At 40.7% G+C, this 19,053-nt stretch overlaps 3 protein-coding genes across 12 annotated transcripts; all 3 read right to left on the minus strand.

Moving 5' to 3' along the window:
- Positions 1–1,282: 1,282 nt before the first annotated feature.
- Positions 1,283–6,015, minus strand: ccdc169 (coiled-coil domain containing 169). Of its 4 annotated transcripts, none has more exons than XM_027288318.1 (9): positions 5,843–6,015; positions 5,681–5,763; positions 5,351–5,461; positions 4,768–4,808; positions 4,602–4,685; positions 3,622–3,720; positions 3,112–3,165; positions 2,373–2,458; positions 1,283–1,609 (listed from the first exon to the last, which is right to left on the minus strand). In XM_027288318.1, exons 1-9 carry the CDS (start codon positions 5,917–5,919, stop codon positions 1,417–1,419), a joined length of 828 nt encoding a protein of 275 aa, XP_027144119.1. In that variant the 5' UTR covers positions 5,920–6,015; the 3' UTR covers positions 1,283–1,416. The 4 variants fall into 4 exon arrangements, with proteins under 4 accessions (XP_027144119.1, XP_027144123.1, XP_010740761.2 ...); XM_027288322.1 differs by having other exon boundaries at positions 4,629–4,688; positions 5,843–6,014; XM_010742459.3 differs by having other exon boundaries at positions 4,602–4,688; positions 5,843–6,014.
- Positions 6,016–7,119: 1,104 nt separating this feature from the next.
- Positions 7,120–13,880, minus strand: sparta (spartin a). Of its 5 annotated transcripts, none has more exons than XM_019275724.2 (9): positions 13,705–13,880; positions 13,413–13,429; positions 12,011–12,837; positions 10,164–10,358; positions 9,742–9,898; positions 9,371–9,565; positions 9,083–9,244; positions 8,254–8,344; positions 7,120–7,522 (listed from the first exon to the last, which is right to left on the minus strand). In XM_019275724.2, the coding sequence occupies exons 3-9, from the start codon at positions 12,809–12,811 to the stop codon at positions 7,258–7,260; spliced, it is 1,866 nt and encodes a 621-aa protein (XP_019131269.1). In that variant the 5' UTR covers positions 12,812–12,837; positions 13,413–13,429; positions 13,705–13,880; the 3' UTR covers positions 7,120–7,257. The 5 variants fall into 5 exon arrangements, with proteins under 5 accessions (XP_019131269.1, XP_019131267.1, XP_019131271.1 ...); XM_019275722.2 differs by having other exon boundaries at positions 13,413–13,434; XM_019275727.2 differs by lacking the exon at positions 7,120–7,522 and adding an exon at positions 7,529–8,084 and having other exon boundaries at positions 13,413–13,434; positions 13,705–13,878.
- Positions 13,881–14,189: 309 nt separating this feature from the next.
- On the minus strand, positions 14,190–17,582 carry ccna1 (cyclin A1). 3 transcript variants are annotated; one of them, XR_003463792.1, is made up of 9 exons: positions 17,329–17,582; positions 16,196–16,354; positions 15,852–16,071; positions 15,653–15,768; positions 15,301–15,527; positions 15,008–15,212; positions 14,790–14,903; positions 14,549–14,645; positions 14,190–14,386 (listed from the first exon to the last, which is right to left on the minus strand). XR_003463792.1 is itself a non-coding variant. In XM_010742457.3 (9 exons), exons 1-9 carry the CDS (start codon positions 17,332–17,334, stop codon positions 14,335–14,337), a joined length of 1,233 nt encoding a protein of 410 aa, XP_010740759.2. In that variant the 5' UTR covers positions 17,335–17,579; the 3' UTR covers positions 14,190–14,334. The 3 variants fall into 3 exon arrangements, 2 of the variants coding, with proteins under 2 accessions (XP_010740759.2, XP_010740760.2); XM_010742457.3 differs by having other exon boundaries at positions 14,549–14,682; positions 17,329–17,579; XM_010742458.3 differs by lacking the exon at positions 15,653–15,768 and having other exon boundaries at positions 14,549–14,682; positions 15,832–16,071; positions 17,329–17,580.
- Between the last annotated feature and the right edge of the window lie 1,471 nt (positions 17,583–19,053).

Raw genomic sequence — 19,053 nt, forward strand, 5'->3', positions numbered from 1 at the left:
AGAGTGGCGCACTGTAAATGTGCTCACTCTTTCATGAGAGAACATGGACTGGCTATCTTTAAATTAAGTCATTAATCTAAGACAAACAACCTGTCACTGCGGCACATTTAGGACTGTACACCAAGTCAGCCATAGCAGAAATATGAGCGTACCTGGAGGGGGGAAATACACCCTAAAACAGACTTCACACTGTGCTGTAGCAATGATTTCAGACAGTAAAGTCAATACCAGCAAACACAAACAAATGTGTCCTGGAGCTGGCAATTAGGGCATTAGGATTAGATTGATGATGTCATCAGGTTTGTTGAATGAATGGACTTATAAATTAGTGACTGACTGCCAGATGGAATGAATCATAAAATGGGCTTATATCCATCATTCACTGCCTTGTTTTAATCATCACATTGAATTAAGTGGTACAATATCACAGCTACATTTCATTTTGGGGTGGAGTACTGCTATCAGGTACTTTCAAAGCCATGTGTCATTAAAAATATATTTGAATTGGTGTGAGGAAATGTTCCTTAGGCAAGCTGAAGGTGATTTAGCATTCAGTGTCACACTGAAGGACGGTGCAGCCGGTCTAATGCTTGTTGACATCAGGGCTTGATCTTTGCCTTTCTAGTTAAAGGGCCAGTTCTCCTGTCACTGCCACACAATGCCAACGCCAGTCTTACACATAAAGTTATGTAAGAGAGTTGTGTTGAGTAATCCACAACTCTCCATTATGAATTGTTCTTAGCATGTGGCCTCTTTGGCTCAAAACCCCAATTTTAGGTCACAATCCATGAGCTAATTAATACAGTGTGATTGTATTTACAGACCAATGTGTGAACAAGGAAGTTAAAGCTAAAGTCATGCTCGGGTCCATGTCCTGTGTTATGAGATATGATTTCAATTCAGTGGAACAATCCTCCACACTTCTTCATGAAACACTTTCTGTCAATAATGCTTCTAATATGGATGCAGTCTTCTTTACACCTACATTTATAAAGGCGGTCAGTGGGTGGGATGGGGGTGACTGGTTGCTCTGTGGATGAACCACATACGAAGCGAGTGGTGAATGTGGTGCTGCTTACGTAATGGAAGTCGTAGGAGGTGCTTTGAGAAGACAAAAAAACTGCAGTGACACCAGAAATGTCTGACTCAGCATGCTTCTGGCACATTAGGAGATGACCTCACAGCACTTAAAGGCTGTGACAGTCCTCCCACTTAAGCATTAGCTACTCTATTCTTGTTTTAACCAACAAACCTGTAAAGAAACAATCATTGTAGACCTTAATAGAAATGTACGATTTTATACCAGGAGATCAGGGTAACACTGTATTTGACATGAAATGTAAGACAAACAGTGAATCACAATACTACTTTTTCCAGACTTTGACAAATGTCACATTCTATAACAGCTGGTTTGGGTCAGGGGTTGTGTTTCAGGTAGTACTTCAGGGTAGGTAACCTGCTTCCCCTTTGAGATTTCTTCACATCTCTTCTCTCTGCTGTTCCAACACCACCACCTCCTCCATTCACGCGCACTCCTCCTCCTCCATCTTCTTCTCTCTCTTTGCCTTTCTTAGAGTCAGCCTCTGCCTTCCTGCTGCCCTGCTTCCCTCTAATGCAATCAGAAAATGTAGTTAGTTTAGCACAGACATGGAGCAGAGACACAATGTTTTCTAATAAGCACTCCAGAGAGCTGAAATAACACTAGATTCATCAATTCAAATCCTGCAACAATAATATACTAAGAAGATACATCATAGAACGTATTCATTTCTCAATTCTGAGCCCAGCATGATCACTTTATTAGCGACAAATCAGAACCATAACTGCAAAATTAAGTCTGATCCCAAAACAAATTGATTAACACAGAAATGACTACTTAATGCAGCGATCGCTCTACCAGTCGTCTTTTAAGTGTTTCAGTTCTAACATTAACATTATGCCACGTACCAACTCAGAAAATATGTTTTTAAATTCATTTGTTTCATTTTCAAATATTTACCACTACAAGGATGTTGTGTACTACCAGTTGTACCCATACCACAGTTTGAGAACCAGTGTTCTATATGTTAATGCTTTTTTTGATTTGGAAATTTTAGTTCCATGTTTATATTTCACTAAGACTAAGACTTATTATTACATGTCCTATATCTTTAGTCCTATATTTCATTCTCAATCGAAGCAGATTTAGGCAAAATACACCAAATGGCAACATTTATTTTATGTATAATATTCAAATATATGTATAAGACAAAAACAAGCTGGTATTAAATGAAGGCATTCAGGCACCCTCAAACAAATGTTACCAATATAAAGATTATGATTTATTAATTCATCTCACAGTCACAGTTTGTTCATGTGATTGTGTCCATTACCTGAAAGTGCTCCTCTGTTTGCCCTCTGGTGCTCTCTGTGGCTGAGTGGAGTGCAGCCTTCTTTGGCCTTCAAGGGTGGAGGACAGCTGTGGCAGTGAGCACAATTCACATGTAATTACAGAAAGTGCATTTCAGACACAAGAATACTGTGTTTTGTTGTGTGTCATGTAATGAGATATTCAGTAACCTCTTGGACTGGCTGTAAAATGCACTGAAAACACAAGCCTGAAAATAGGTCTGTTTTCTAAACTCTCACAGGACAGCAACACCACCCAACAGTTTAGAAATGCAAAGCTCACATTAATGCATCAGTACTATTAATTATCATTATATTATAATACACTGACAAAATGATTACTTTTACTTTTGTTACTCTGATCAAACCTAGGCACTTTTACTTCCACCTCTGAAGCTTTGTTTCTAAAATGCTGAGATAGAGATGTAGTTGAGTTTCATTGCACCTGCTTTTGTTTCAGCCCTGCAGAAACCATTTTTATGGCAGCATAAGGCAGAAAGTCCTTGACTCACTTTTTTTTTGGTTGAACCTATTATACAACAAAAGACAACAGCACTAGAGAATGAATGAGAAATCATAAACAGAAGAGCTGAAGTACATCTGCTTTTGTAAGACTTAACCACAACTGCTTCTCTTCAGTGTGGCTGTATTTAATATTGAATGATTAGGAGTCCATGTCATCAGTGAGCACCACTGATGACATGGATGAAAGGGAATGCTTACCTTAGCGATTTCTGAAAGGTATGCGCGCCTCTCATCGTTCGTTTTATGAAAAGCCTGATATTTGAAAGAAACAGAGGAGCATAGTGTCACATCTTTAAATGTCAGTAATAATCCCTCTGCTCGTGGGTGCAGTGCTTGTTCTGTGTTTGCGATGTGTAATAGAGAGTATTTCATGAGGTCTCCAGTGTTAATGAGCAGCAGATTAGAATGTGGATTAGTGGCTGCACATGCTGTGCGTTAAAACCTTTTTTCAACTAATATCTCACTGTTTGTTGAGCGGAACAATAAACAAAGAGCCAAGCTGCTAAAGTAAGAGCATATTGGCCTGGTCGCAGCAGTCCAGGGTGAAGGTTAGGGTTTGCATCAGTGCTTACTAAAAATAAATAAAGAATGTAAAACAAAAGTATTTTTCACTTGGAAAGACTTAAACCTGGAACACTAGAACTAGACCAGGTAACACTTTACTCCTCTACACAAGATCACTGCGCTCTGACATGCTGAGTCCCTCACCTTTCCCTCCTGCTCGATTCTGAGATGACAGTCCATCAGCTGACTCTGGAGGTCAGTCCTCTCCTCGGTCAGGAGCTTCAGGCGCTGTCTCAGTGTTTCCTGCCACAAAGTGTTTCCATAGTAACATTCATAACCAAAGAGGACACATTGTACGAAGGTGTTGTGCTACTGATGCCTAATTACAAATCAATTTGTACCAGACTGTTCTATCTACAGAGATCAAACAATAACAGAAGAGTTAATGAGTACAACAATGGATTCGGCATTACTCAATAACCAAATAAATACATTAGAGCTGAGCCTACATGGTAAGGCGACATGAGACATGTTATATACTGTATATCTGGGTCTGTAACAGTTTCTTTCTTCTCTGTGCCCCCAAATAAGCAAAGCAGTGTTTTAAAGAGGCAGCATGACACATGCATCACAGATTTTTTAAGAATCTGTGACAAGAGCATGCACACTTTTATTTTATTGCATTCTATATAATGTATATTGACTGTGAAGCATCTTCATAGCACAGTTTTCTTCACAGCAGAGGACGTATCTGGAGATGTGCTGGTATGATTGCTATGACATATATCAGAGAAGAGGTCAAACTTCTTTCTTTGAAGCTGCAGACACTCTGACATGCTCAGAACACCGTAGTCCAAATATTTACCCGCTGCACTAATTAAAAATAGTCTATCTTATAACAGCCTAGCTTACTGTCACGCTCACAGTGTGTCTGCAGATCTTCAGTCCACAATCGTGCTGTCACTTCAATACACTAATGAGCATCTGTTAGTTCTGCCTTAAGGCACACAGATACAAACACATTTAGGCTGCATTGTGCAACCTTTCAGTGCACGCTGTGCTTTCGTGTGTGTGTGTCTGTGTGTGTTAAAGCATTGTAATTAGTGTGCATTGCTCTCCCATGGTTTGTAATCCTGTGATTACAGTGCTGTGATTAAACTCTGGTTTGTTCAGCCTGTCTCAACTGGAGGATGGAGAGCAGCTGGCATTACAATCCTGACTGTCCTGCCTGTCTGCCTTTCCACATCATTCTGTGCCTCTGGCTCTCTCTGCTGGTAAAACAAAGAACAAACACCTCACTAAATAACACCAGCACAACGAAACAGATGAAAAATTCATGTTTGCACTCACTACTGGCATGTCATCATAAGATCGTATGGAGGCCAGTCGATCTGTGGAACAAAAGAGTAGTGTATATACAAACATGCTCGAGATGAGTGAATATAGCACAGTCAATATTTTGTCTTAATTTGATGTTAAACACCAACACAGTTGAGTCTTCAGGGGTGTTGACAAGCTCAACTTCCAGTACTTGAGTTACATTCCAAAGCAGTATCACAGAATTTATACTGTATCTGTCAAATGTGGATAATAAATGGCAATGCTACACTGTGCATATAATGTTCTGATATGCATTGATATGACATTTTTTGGAGACACATTTTTATATGGCCCACAGACCAAATAGTTATTAGAAAATAAGGCAGCAAAAGCTCACCCCTGTGGTAGATAAAGCATTATAAAGTGTCCTCTGTGTGGTCCAATGTGCAGGAAAACATGAAGTGCCCTCTAGGGTCCCCTTCTAGTGGACAAAACCTGATGCAGTACCAGACACTGTGGCCTACCCGGCCCACATGCTAGAAAATGTACTGACTCTGTATAAGTTTATGGATTCAATAAACATAACGAATACAATTACTTCCTGTCAACGTACCCATGGGGTTTCCTTGCAGGTCCTCCAGTCTCTCGTGAATGAGTGACATTTGTCTTTCAAGCTGTCCGTTTAGCTCTATCTGTGTCTCATACCTCGTCTTCCACTCGTTTCCTGGTACACAAAACAGAGGAAAGTGTCACACTACAGTCACATCTGAGGACAGACAAATCACAGACAGCACTGAAGAGTCACTGAGACAACAGAAGCTCGAGCCGAACCTGTGCCGGGTAACACTGACATCTTGTCAGAGGGTCAAGGTGACAGATATACAGCATAATTATCATTATGAAAAATACTCATATAGACTAACATCACCTGAACTGACCTCACCTTCTCCGTCAACACTGTGCAGTCTCTCTTGAAGTTCACACATGGTGCTCTGCAGGTCACACACTGACTCTTCAAGCATTTCTCTAGAACAAATAGCCAGACTTTACTATTAAGTAACGTAAAAATAACATTAAATAAAACATTTCATTCAAACAAACTTACTTCATCTCTCTCTCTTGCTCCAGCTCTGCCTGCAGACGGCTCAGGTCGTACTTACTGTAGTCACTGTCTGTGCTCATGTTTCTCAACCAGTGACATCAACTCAAGGGAAAGTTTGTACCTCGGAGTTTCCATGGAGACCGCTGCTTCCGGGTTTTTCCGGCGGTTTCGGACGTCATGACGCAGTCAGCGGGAGGTTTGAAAGTAAAACGTCCTACGCATATATACATATATGTATATATGCGTATATATGTATGTATATGTATATGTATGGTCCTACGTGCTTTGACGACAACACGAATTACACATTCGTCACAACGTGAAAGCGGTTATTTTATTATTTTATGAAACTAAGCGTTTAATTAGGCCTGAAAAAAAAAATAGATATATAATATATATAATATATATATAATTTTATTGTTCCTAATAGATGGTTAATTGTTTAAATGTGTTGTTTTTGTTTGTTTGTATACCTGGAGTATGTAACAAAAATAATTTCCCCCTGGGATTATTAAAGTATTTCTGATTCTGATTAACAGTCTATAGATGTCAGTCGATTTATCTGTTATAAAAATTAGGATTATACTGGGGTGCAGATGTCTTAACTCATACAGATAGTGTGTGTCTGTCCTGTTCTTAAGTATGTCTCGCATACCTCCCTTAGTTGGCCTCTGATTTACTGAGGCTGGTAGGGAGAGACAATTATAAATTAGTGGTACAAGGACAGGAGAGACAGGCCAGGGGAGTACCATGTGGATGTAAAATATATTATATAGTGCTCATTACTGAGCAGTAAACCAACTAAAGGAATGTTATGATGTTATCTGTAGGGAGGTGTCAGAGACAGCCCATTTTTGAACAATGTATAAGAACCTATTGATAGTGCTCCTCAGGGAGCCTTTTCTCTGTAACCCTCTTGTGTGTTGCACTGTTAAACGCTCCTTCTTGTACAAGAATAATAAATTCAACTTAAACTTTGCTATTTTGAATCCAGTACTCTTTATTTAAGGGTTTTTCTTAAAAATCCTCATAACGGTATCTATAATAGAAAACAACTGTGTGGGTGTAATAAAAACATAATACTTGCACCCTCTAAGAATAAAAAAGAAGAGAAAAATATAAAAAAAATACCAAAAGTGCAGAAAGTGGCTTTTTTCCTTATAGATATGTCAGCGACACGTCCAACATACAGGTGGTTATAGAATTTACTCGATACAGATACAGAATATTTTGTCATGTACAAAACATACACAAAGTATATATAGTATATATATATACATATATACAATATATATATAAAAAAAAACCCAAGTCTAAAGTGCTACCACAAAAAAATAAGTAGACCTAGAGAGATATAGATAACGTTTTGCCTAATCCATAACAGTCTGACAGAAACTTTCAAGCCAAACATTAACATCCTATTTTTTCTCCTCTTCCTCCTCTTTCTTCTGCGCTTCCATCCCTTTTGTCTCTGCTTGTTGTTCTTGTTTCTGCACCTCCTTCCCCTCATGTGCTGCTGGCTGCTTTCCATCTGAGCTTTTCACCATGGCCTTGGCTGTCTGTTTGCCTGTAGTCTTCAGCATGGCTTTGATGCCCAGATTGTCAATGTTGTATGCAGTCACACCAACATTGATCACTGACTTGAGAGCAGTGTCTGTGGCTTGGCCTGCATCACCACCATACCTTCACCATGAATAACATGGTGGAGTTAGGGAAGAGTGATTTGATGAAAGAACATAAATACTCTCATTTGTGGACAGAATTGAAATGCCAGAGCAATGTGATGTGTGATATTGGTAGTGCTGTCATTCACAGAAGGTCAAGAAAAACATATCTCATGTCATATTTCACTTTGTAGCAGTTTTATTAGTAATAAACCAGAAAAAGACTACAGATAGTATGAACAGCAAGAGCAGCAGCACCCAACACAAGCAGACATTTAACAAACCTGTAGACAAACCCCGAAAGACACACAGCAGAAGCTTCAACACACCAAGTCAAAAAAGAACCCCAAACACATACTGTATATGTCCAGATAAAAATAAATCAATCATGTGTTAGCTATTGTGTTAGGCCTGTGATCTGTTTTATTGAGGGTTATTTTCTGACTTGCTTTGGGTGAATGAAAGAGCATACACGAAAGGATTGAGCAGGGTCAGTTGTTAGTTCGCAAGTCTTTGCCTTTACTCCCCCATGCAGTCATTTCTTGCTGGACAAGTTTAACAGCTTCTCTAAGCCCTTAAATCTGAAAAGAAGCAGTTGTGAAAGCAGATCAGTTTCCCAACGCACCAAGAAGAAAGCAACACTGGATTCCGATTTAAAGTGACCAAAAAGATTCAGAAAGGTTGGAAACAAGATCCACAACAGTTTATTAATGATCATAAAATTCAAATCAAGAAGCAGAACTGACTTACTTGTACGTCACAGTATTGACAGTTTCTGCTGCAACACTTTTGCCAACAAGTTTTGCTCCGGTCTCCAGACTAGTCCAAACCGTAGAGAAACCTGGTTTGGATGTCAATGAAAAAATGTTTGAGTACTCTAAAAATACTTTGATCATCCAAATGTCAACATGAATGTCAGTGTTGTAGTCAAGACCAACTAAACTGAGACCAAGTCATGAGCAAGACCAAAAGTATATCAAGGCCAAGACATGACAAAGACCTTGAGAGATTGACACCAAGTCAAGACCAAAGTACTGCAAGACCAAGACCAGACAGTATATAGCGAATTTAGGTAGCCAATATTCACAAAAGCTTGTCTGGGTGAAGTGTGTTTGTTACATTGAGTCACCTCATTAAGCATCGCCTTGAAGTATTTACAAACCACTCCATGTTTTTTTTTTTGGACGCTGTTTTGCAGATTAACTCTTTGTGGTTTAGCAAACTAAGATTTATTTCAGAAGATTTTGCTGATGTCTCCTCCAAGACAGTTAACCAATAAATCAGACAATGCACAGGTAATTCAGTGATATCCTCAAAGTTGTGGTCTTGACTGGTCTTAAATTAAAATCCAGAGTCCTCTTTGTCTGAGACTGAGATGAGGCAGAGTAGAAATGAAGTCGATTCCGAGATGAGACCGAAGCCTTTTAAAAGTGGTCTAAACCGATCTTGAATACTACAACACTGCTAAATATTGTGACATTTTATGTCTGATAGAGCTAATGATATGATGATAATATGAGACACTGTACAAGGCTATATATGATAATATAATTTTATGCAGGATACTGTAATTTGATACCTTGCACACTGCTGGCTGCCACAAATTTGGCTCCATCTAAGTTGGAAGCCTGGCCATCTTTGGTCTTCTTCAGAGATTCTGGGATCAGCTTAGCACCATGTTTCTTCACATGGGGTGCCATCTTCTCTGCCACGTGTCCTGCCACTGTACTCACTCCATTAACTGTAAAATATATAGTAGATTATACATATAGATACAGTGGAAGCGCATATACATTTATTTTTTTTCCAGTACAGGAGAAATAATCCAAACCCAAGAGCAGTCTGTATTTCTACATTTTTACCTTACCCAAGAATTGGCTGACTCGCACAGCACCCCCAGTGGCCTGTTTAGTCGCCTGCAGACCTTTAGTGACACGAGGGCTGACCTCTGAAGGAGTCTCCTCCGGCGTTATGTGGTCCCGGATCTTGGCCGCTCCTTTATGAATGGCCCTACCAGTGGCCTCTGCTCCTTTTACAAACTCTACACTCAACTTTGTGGCTCCTATATATGTTGGGTAATAAACACACATTGGTCGAAATCTGAAGAAGTGGCTTGATAAATTTGTAATGGTAAACAGCACCATCTAGTGGTCATTTTTGTCAGCAGAGAAAATATATCCACTATACAACCTGTGTAATGATCATTTCTTTCCTTTATTAGGACTGACGCTTACAAACCTGACAGGATTCCATGCGCCATCTTCTCACTCCACTTAGGAAGAGGAGGCGTTTCCTTCTCCCCTGTCAGCACTGTCAGTCCTGTTTGCTCTGTCGTCGGACTGAGGGGGATTTTCTCACTCAGGTTGATGACCTCTGACCCCGCCACCTCTGGAGCCTGTCAGGAAATCCATTCATATATACAAGAGTAATCATGAAAACACATTCAGATGTTTTTAAATGTGTGTATGCATGAACAGGTAGTGCACATTCCTGTAAGTCGTGACTAAGCTGGCTAAGAATGTTACTGACAACATAACAACTATTTTGTTCTTGTGTCAAGACAGAAAAGTGACAACCATTGTGTCAAAGTGCCAGTGTGACTTCACCCACATGCAAAACCCAAAACTTAAGTTTTCTCCATACAGACAGTAAAGACCGACCTGGATCCTCAGATCAGAAAGCTGTGCTAGGAGGTCCTTAAAGATCTCTCTGTCAGAAGCAGGCAGTGCAGAGGACAACACTATACCCACGAAGGACCCTGGTGTCTCTGCCAGGGAGTTTGGGAACATGTAGATCCCGGAGTTAGCCAGTAGTACTGGAGTTTCTGCTGTCAGCGGGTACAGCCAGTCGCATACCTTAAAAACATAGAGACACACAGAAATATATCATTACCAGAGAGGTTTCATTCATTCAAACTGATCATCAGTTGTAGTCTACTTAAATTAAAATTAGTGACATACATTTCATCTCTGTTATTCTTAGCAGTAACATCAGATGCTTGGAATGAGACAGAATGAGAAACATGGTGTCTTCTGTTGTTTATCCAAGGGGCCGTTCATAGGATGGGAATTGAAAAAGATTGCATGTCCAATGAACTTCATATGTATGAGGCAGTGTCGTGTGAGGCCCAAAGGGTTACATCAGTCTGTTTATCTTTTAAGGCACAAAATGCATTGTCATGTCCCCTATTTCTTCATGTTTTCTTCTCTCAAAGACACATTTAAGGTTTTAGCCTAATCAGAATTTATGTCAATCATCTACACAGACATAACACAGACTTGCTGCTGCATCGTGACACTGGTATGCTGCCTGACTGGACGACCCCTGCGAGGGTGCAGGACACTGACCAGCAGCACAACAGAAGCGCAGAGTCATCTGTTAATGGGACCATTGTCTTGGGGAACAAAGCAGGGCCAGAATGCAGGAGAGTCATGAGTTACACTGCAGTACACGGCACAATACACGCTTTGTAGAGTTGCCAGAACACATTATTCTTATTTTATATTGATTCAATAAAAAAAAAATCATCACACAGAAGCAGCAGGTTGTCTGAATACACACAGGGTCAGAGCAGATCAAGTCATACATGTGCCATGGCTTGTGCCAGAACTCCATTAGTTATATTCTATGTGCATGCTAAAACAAAAGGAGATTAAGCAACCATTTTGTAGAATATTGGCATAGTGGAGAGTAATAAACAAACTCCAACAAACAAACTATTCATGCTCAAACATGAATACAAAACAGTACAGCTCAATATAGAATTATAAATTCAAAGCACAAATGTACTTATATATCATTCTAAAAAATCTCCATTCTGTTCTGGCCAATAATCTCATTACACTTAGAGTAGAAAAACACTGACAAGACATTGTAGCTAGTGATGAAATAAGAAGTCAATTTCAAATAATCTATTTGTTTGACTGAAAATTTTGAAAATTCTAAAAACTATTTTGAAAAAAATATCTTTTTCAAGCAAAAATGCCAAAAAATTCATTTTCCCCCAATAAAATATAAAGTGAAAATCTCTGTGTTTTGAGATGTTCACTGACTTGCACATCAGTTTGGTCTCTAGGAAATTATGACTTGTGTTTTCCACTAATCTCTGAGGTTTTATAGGCCAAACACCTCATCAACAAATGAAGAAAATGATCATCAGACTGATCATAAATAAAAACAATCAAGTTGTTTTCAATTCAAACCAACAAGTAAAGGTAAAGCAGAAAAAAAGATACATCCAAGTGAAGTTTTGAGGCATATGTTGTCAGTATTCATCACCAAGGCGACACCATCATTTGTAGGCATAACATTACTTTGTGACTAGTACTCATGTATAAACCAACATAATGACTCATACAGTACTTAGTTAGAAAACTAGTCTAGTAGATTCACCTGACGTAGTTTGCTGTTCACACCTACTCCTCTACAGGGCACACACCCAAGGAAAACGCTTTGCTAACACACCCAAACACGTACAGATACATATTATAACATGCTGTATACTTACATGTAGGAATGCAGAGGGTCTTCCAGCAGTGGGGTCCTTGGTCTGACTGCCAAATGTCATGATGCGAAGGTATCCCGGAGAAGACAGGGAGCTCACCTGTCCATTTGGTGCCACAAAAAACATCTGTACCCCAGAGGGGATGAAAAGCAGTTCATTTCCATCTCCACCTGCTGCTGCTGCTCCAGTCTGATCCCCTGACCAGAGGCTGGCTCCGGCAGGGCCATGAGCCAGGCTGCGGTGGCCAACTGTTGGCTGTGGTGTGTATGCTGGAGGCTGATCCCCTGGGTTAGCCATGGCTATAGTTCCTGTTGTAGGGAGCTTGTGTGTGTGCAGAGCAGCAGGGGAGGGAGGCCTGGCAGGGGGTGTTTTGGGGGATGGGGTTTTGTTCTGGGTGGACGCAGGTATGGTTGGGTACAGATGATGGAGGGAGCTTTGGGGAGGCTGACTGTTTAGTGCCAGGTCTGGATAAAAACTGGGAGGAAGATCCTTCAATAGGCGGCTTCTCTGGCATTCTGTTGTCAGCAAAGAGGTCTCCAGGTCAGAGAGGTGGGTGCTGACAGTCTTCAGAGTGTCCCTCATCCTCTGCTGAATCTGCCTGGCCGTGTCCCAGATGGCTCCCTGCTGTCTCTCCCCCCCAGTGGGGACTTCCGTTCCGTGGGTTAGGTGCTGTTGACCTTTCCTGTAATACTGCAGGGCCTCCTCTCTTTTCCCGGCCTCTTCGGCAGCCAGACCACGGCTCAGAGAATGAAACGCCAACTCATACTGGTCCTTGATGAGCAGAAGCTCAGCAGGCTCAGTCATACTGAGAAGCAGACAGGATACAGGGCCTAGAGAGGAAAGAATGGAGGCACAGAGGATTTAAGAGTGAAATCTCCAGAGTGAGACAAAAGGTTTTTTACAGTGTTTTCCTAAAGACTGTACACTGTAAAAAACTAGCAGCTGTGGTGGCCAGAATTTTACTGTAATACATACGATATAACCTTTTCTAATATTACAGTAATGGATATTAGTACTGTTCACATATAACCCTTTTATTCCATATTTTAAAATGTATGTAGATTTTACAGTGAAGCATTTTATTTTGTATAAATTCCTCAAAAATGGCATATAATTAAAGGTTTTGAAATATGACTGTTTACTGTACACAGGAAAACACAGTCACACTTCATGGCATATTTTACAGTATTTTACCGTCATGGTTTGGCACTTTTCAGTGTAGATACCTGACAATAGTCATTGGTTGGTTGGTTATTGTTTTTTTGTACAGCACACATATATTGAGTTATTAGTGGACTACAGAATATTTTTTAATAACACTGAAGTTAGTTGGATGAAAGCCAACAGAGATTATAAGATTAAAGGACATGAATAAAGGATGAAGGGGACGAGGAGACAAACCTACCTGTTCAAGAGCTACACCTGTTCTGGACATGGAACGGACAGAACAGATAAATTAGAGTGAGAAAAATCTCAATCCCAAAGCTTGTTAATGTCCTGAAGTAACTGACACATCAGGTTTTTCCTGGTCAACACGCCTGTGCGAGCTTCCTCTTCAGACAGAGCGACGTGTGAAAAGTTTACACATGTATTCTTCATTTGAATATTAAATGTACACAAAACCCAAACTACCTGTTTGTCCTCACACCGTGCCTGACCACCAATAACAAATGATAGTTCCAATTTAAATGTCTCACCTTGACTTAAAAAAAAAAAAAAAACGTGTCTTCAGTGAGTCCTTATTTCAGTGTGAGACACTTCCTCTGTCCTTTCCTAGATTAAATATGTCTCCTCATATCAATAAGTGTTCATTTCACTCACTTCTTTAATCTGACGCACCCCCAGCGGCGAAACAAGTGCGTCGATGGACAGAGTGAGAACGCTTGCTTCCGGCCAACACTTTCAAAATAAAATCCACCGGCTACAACTTATAGTGATAATAATAATAGTAATAGTGATAATTTAAATAAAAACTTTATTTAGAATTCACATGAGACACATTTCCTTTAGGTGTAGTAACTTCATTGCCTATTAAATATAGTTTAGAGATGTGGCATTACCAGTAAGATATGAAATAATGATTTAAAGAAATCATATTTTATTTACAATACAATAACTATCATAACTTACCAGCTTTAAAAATCTTCTGCATGAACACATATTCAAATTTTCAGTCATGTAGTATGTTTTCAAATCTGATTTATTGCCTTTGCATAAACTTTAATCTGAAGGTAACAAAGGATTCAGAGGAGTAGATGACAGGACCAGCTGTGTTTGTTTTATGTTTGTTTTGTTGTCAAAAGCGTGGTGACAGGTGGAGTGGTGAGTCACAGGAAAGGCAGAACAGCAGGTGGAGTAATGAATGAAACATGACAGTACCTAAAAATAGACAGACATAAAACATCTATTAGAAGTGTCCTGGAGGCATTAACAGCTCACACAAACTGCAAACTGAACATAAAATAACCTGCACTTTACATGAGCTGTCTCAATGTACACACATATATGCACACATTTTAAATACTATAAGCTACAACTTACTTTAAGCTCTTATACTTCTTCCTGATGGTCTGTTGTGGGTAGCTATGTGCACTGATGTATAGTTTATGGAGGTCGGTCACGCAGGGACCAATATCAGCTATGGTATAACCGGTAAAGGTGTGTAAGGAGTCAGGCTAAAACATGAGAAAAATGTAAGTAAACAGTCAAACTCTGGCTAATTCTTTGATAAATTACCATTAAACACACTTTAGAGCTCAAGACAACAATTTAGGAAACTTACCCAGAGAGATCTGTTTACAGTGTAGGCGGCTAGACAGTAGGCTCCAGCTGCCACTACAGACGGGGTGTACTGTAGGAATGGATCAATTTCCAGCAGGCTTAACTCTGCTACATACTGGAAGCAGATGAATAATCAAGGGACATGGAAAACTTCAAAGGCAGTGGTCTAATGTCTAACATAATATGAGTTATTAATTGTGAGCTATTGATTGTGCTAACCCGGGCAAGGTTCTCTGTGTTGGCACAGACAGAGTGGATGGACATGAAAAGGTGAAGGAACTGGTTTGGGGTGGGTGCTGCCATATTGAAAGCCAGCACTTTTAGAAAAACATGCTCCATGGAGATCAGCTGCTTCTTAGTGTAGGCGCTGTCTGTGGTGTATACAAACTCATTCAGCGTGGGAGGCAAGTTCTCCTCATATTTTCTACAAGATCAGGAGACATTTTGTTTTCAGGACTGGACAGGAGAGGAAATGCATAAAATCTTTAGAAACAGCAAAGCAAAGTGCTTACGAGGCAATCAGTAATGCAGCTATTCCAACCAGCTGCAACTTGCCCCGTTTCACATTGGCCACGAAGGAGAGAAAACGGTCCAGATAGTTGACGGCAAGATGCAGAGTTTCAGAACGAAGGCTGTACTCGTGGACGACTTCAACCAGCCAGTCCACGAGGATAACCCGCATGCCATTAGTGATCTTTGGATGTTTCTTTAAGTAGCCTGGACTTGGCCTGAACCTTATCTGTCATTAGATAGAAAAGATAGTTATCGTGATGTGAACTGAGGAGCAAAAACTCATAACTAGCTTCCCATACATAGCAATATGAAAGGAATGACTGGGAGCTCATAGTTCAGATCATTTCGCACTTCACTCTCCCTCAAGTTCCGGTGAATGTCCTCGGCATACTCTGTAACAAACATCATCTCCTCTGGCATCAGAGCAAAATCTGGTTCAGATCTCATAGAAGTATCCTGTCCTGAATCTACAAGAGTAAACAGCAGCTGGGTAAAAGACACAAAGAAACGAACAAGAAAGAATGTCTCACACGGTGTTTGTCAGACTGACTTGAACTCAGTTCCAGCAGCAGTTTCAAATCTGCATTTTGCAGGCAATCAGTTTCACCATCTAGATAATTTGTGCCTGCGACCACTTCTTGACCAGAAGCAGCAAGAACAACTTCACACGCCTCTTCGACGTACACGTCATAGCCAGAACTTGAGGCACAGCCGTGGAAGGCAAGCTGGGAGCTGTCTGAGAACGAGCTGTGTTTGGAAATGTAGCTTTCCTGTGCAGAGAAACGAGGCAGACATAATTGCCACATTGAGTTGAAATGTGAACGTTCTGTGAAGAATTGAAAATCAAAAAATGTGATTTTCTCCACTGGGAATCACTTTCACTTATTCACTCACCTGGTTGAATGATCGACCATGCTGCTCATTCTCTGACATCACACCGAGTACCGTGCGCTGTTTGGCCCGCTGGAGCTGCAGTGCATTTGTTTTGTTGGATGGTAGAATATTTTCTTTGCTAGTGTGACTGCTGCAATGAGCATTTGTGCTTAAGTCCATCTGTAAATAAGGAGATGGTGAAAGATAAAGTAAAAAAACAGAAAAAAGAAAAAATGAATTTAACAACTATGTAAATAATTACATATACCCCTCAAAATGATATGTTGCATTTGTCAGTTCCCTGTATAGGCCTGTTGTTCCCAACCCTCAAAAGGGGCTGCTTGAATAATGCTACTATTACGTCAGATATACACAATATCAGATAATAGCACAGAGAGGGACAGGAAAAGACTCAAAAACTAAATGGTCGAGAAGGCCAGCTCTGTCCTGGACTGCTCCCTAGACTCCATAGAGGAAGTAGAGGGAGGCATAACAGCCATCATGAATAACTCCTCTCACCTCATGTGTCTCAAGACAGACACATTCACTTCAAATTCAGGCAAATTGCCGCACTATGGGCTGAAGGTCCTGCTTCCTTTGGAGCAGGCAGACCCAGAACCCACTGAGGGGCTATATAGCTCATCTAGCCTGGGAACCCCTCAGGATCCCCCAGAAGGAGATGGAATGCATTGTTGGGAAAAGGATGTCTACAACGCCCTGCTAAACCTGCTGCCACTGCAACCCAACCCCGGATGTTTACCTTATCTAAACATCAAATGATCATATTTGAGAGGTTGTGACAAGATTATGAAATGTTTGTGATTTATTTTAATTAAATTGATTAATATAAAGGTATAGATATAAATAGAGAAACAAATCAACTAAGCCCAACTATGCATTTTTTTAAGTCAGACAGTGAACATTAACACATTTCAGTGAAATGTAGTCTTTGGATTCTCCTGCACTCAGGTGCACTGAATGTGTCAGAAAAGTCATTACCATGGTTACAAGAACTGACCATTTTCCAGACAAAACTGACTGAAGACAAACGAGATAGAAAAACAGGTCTGCAAAGTGTGTTAGAGAGTGTATAACAGAGCAAAGGTTTAAGTCATTTCAAATCTAAAATCATCTGTTCCCAACTGCAAACTCACCGCCATCAGGATGAACGTAGTTGACAGTTTGACGTCAGGTTAGGAGGGTGGATGATCTAAATTAGCGGTAACTTTCTGCTGTGCTGCTGATCTGAAGACAAACGACTTCTCGTTGTATTTAAAGAGTTTCCTCGATATCCGATGTTAGTTATCTGTTTCTTCAGGTTGTCTTGTAAACTAAACAGCCGTTTCCTCCGAACGGCTTTCTGTCCAATCACGTGCCAGAATGCTGACAGTTGGCAACGTCGTGTGCGTCAGGAATCCCTCACCTGGTACCCCCCATAGACATATATACATAGACGCCGCATTGAGCGGGTTGGTCGTTGGTCGCGATACGTAAACGGCGCCGCCATATTGGTTCGGGCAGATCTGCCGGTAAACTAATACAAGGAAATGGACTGAACTGCATAAAGCGCCTTTCTACAAAGTTCTTTAAGTTAATGTCTCTTATACACCCATTCACACACACACTAATATATCTGGGAAACAAATAGGCACCAAAAACAACGTATGTAACTTTTAAAGTGATGATTATAAATGTTTACTCCTTATGTAAGCACCAAACCAACGTATGTATTTTTCTAATGCTGAGTGTTTACAGCTACTAATGTGTGTAACACTGTTACTGTGATGATAAATATTGAAATATTTATATTTAACATTTAATCTGTGTCTATAATAACCAGATCCTGAAATGTAGATGTGACATGAGGGTTTTCTGAATTTCTGAATTGAAATATTATTACTTTTTACAGATTGAAGTTATTTCTGTGACCATTGTGAGTTTTTCTTTCATTACACGAAGGGTACCAACAATTTTGTCCACGTGTGTAAGCTTGGCTGGTAACGGTGTGCTGAAGAGCATCAGCGTCCGCGTGGTCCATTGTGGAAGAGAGATCACACACCCCAAACACACTCTGGGGCTTAGCGATGGGCAATGTGGGCCGCGCAGGAGCAGGGGGGGGGGCTGGTTAGGCTGGCGCACGGCGCATCTAGGCACACTATGGGCTGCTCTGGTCCAAATGCCAGGGCAGATTTTTGGTCCCAGTCCGCCCATGGCCAGTAGAAAATAGCAATTCTTCTTGCTACTTTCTACTGTACAACACTCCACTCCTGTACAACAGACCGGTAATTCTTCATCTTCATCGTGTTCTCTTCATTCCTCATTCTTTGCTGTTCTTCCTTATCCTGGCCCACTCCTGCCTTCTCTTTGTAGTTCTGGACAATGGACACGACCATCTTCATTGTCTCTTCCAGGTCCTTTTCTTCCTCCTCATTACCTGGGTTGTGCACCGTGCAGGTGTGTCAGTCCTTGGTTTGGGTATCATTGTTACACACCTGAGGCTCATCTTCAATTAAGCTCTGCTGAAATACAGCGGTTCCATTCACTCTTCGCCAGATCTTTACAGTTTCCCCCTGGTAACTTATCAGGCTCCCCTTCGATTTGACTTGTACTTCCAGTGTTTTTGATACTCCTGTGCTTTCCTGGCTTCCTGTGTTTTTTCCCTCCCTGTGTTCCTGCCTGTTTTTGACCTGAGCTCCCTGTGCTACAGTCACCTACCCCTGCTCAGCAGGGCCAACCCGGACCCGCTCCTGTCCGGACCCTTACCCCACCGTCGTCCTCTCCCCCTTTTTTGTGTCTCCCTGAATAAACCATCACCACTTGTGAACTCAGCGTCCGCCTCTTTGGTCCAATTTACCACCTGTTGTCACAGAAAGATCTAG

Source organism: Larimichthys crocea, chromosome II (assembly GCF_000972845.2).
Source record: "Larimichthys crocea isolate SSNF chromosome II, L_crocea_2.0, whole genome shotgun sequence".
Classification (NCBI taxonomy): domain Eukaryota; kingdom Metazoa; phylum Chordata; class Actinopteri; family Sciaenidae; genus Larimichthys; species Larimichthys crocea.

What these genes read in the sequence shown, in the direction of transcription:
- ccdc169 (XM_010742459.3), bottom strand. Translation starts at nt 5,919, where the DNA reads ATGAGCACAGACAGTGACTACAGTAAGTACGACCTGAGCCGTCTGCAG. An exon ending in CCTGCAAGGAAACCCCATGG is followed by an intron (nt 4,809 to 5,350) that starts GTACGTTGACAG and finishes TTTGTTCCACAG; the next exon opens with ATCGACTGGCCTCCATACGA. An exon ending in ACCTTTCAGAAATCGCTAAG is followed by an intron (nt 2,459 to 3,111) that starts GTAAGCATTCCC and finishes TCACTGCCACAG; the next exon opens with CTGTCCTCCACCCTTGAAGG.
- sparta (XM_019275726.2), bottom strand. Translation starts at nt 12,811, where the DNA reads ATGACTGAGCCTGCTGAGCTTCTGCTCATCAAGGACCAGTATGAGTTG. An exon ending in GGCGCATGGAATCCTGTCAG is followed by an intron (nt 9,566 to 9,741) that starts GTTTGTAAGCGT and finishes CAACATATATAG; the next exon opens with GAGCCACAAAGTTGAGTGTA. An exon ending in GTCAATACTGTGACGTACAA is followed by an intron (nt 7,523 to 8,253) that starts GTAAGTCAGTTC and finishes TTCATGGTGAAG; the next exon opens with GTATGGTGGTGATGCAGGCC.
- ccna1 (XM_010742457.3), bottom strand. An exon ending in ATGGTCGATCATTCAACCAG is followed by an intron (nt 16,072 to 16,195) that starts GTGAGTGAATAA and finishes TTCTCTGCACAG; the next exon opens with GAAAGCTACATTTCCAAACA. An exon ending in AAGAAGTATAAGAGCTTAAA is followed by an intron (nt 14,387 to 14,548) that starts GTAAGTTGTAGC and finishes GTCTATTTTTAG; the next exon opens with GTACTGTCATGTTTCATTCA.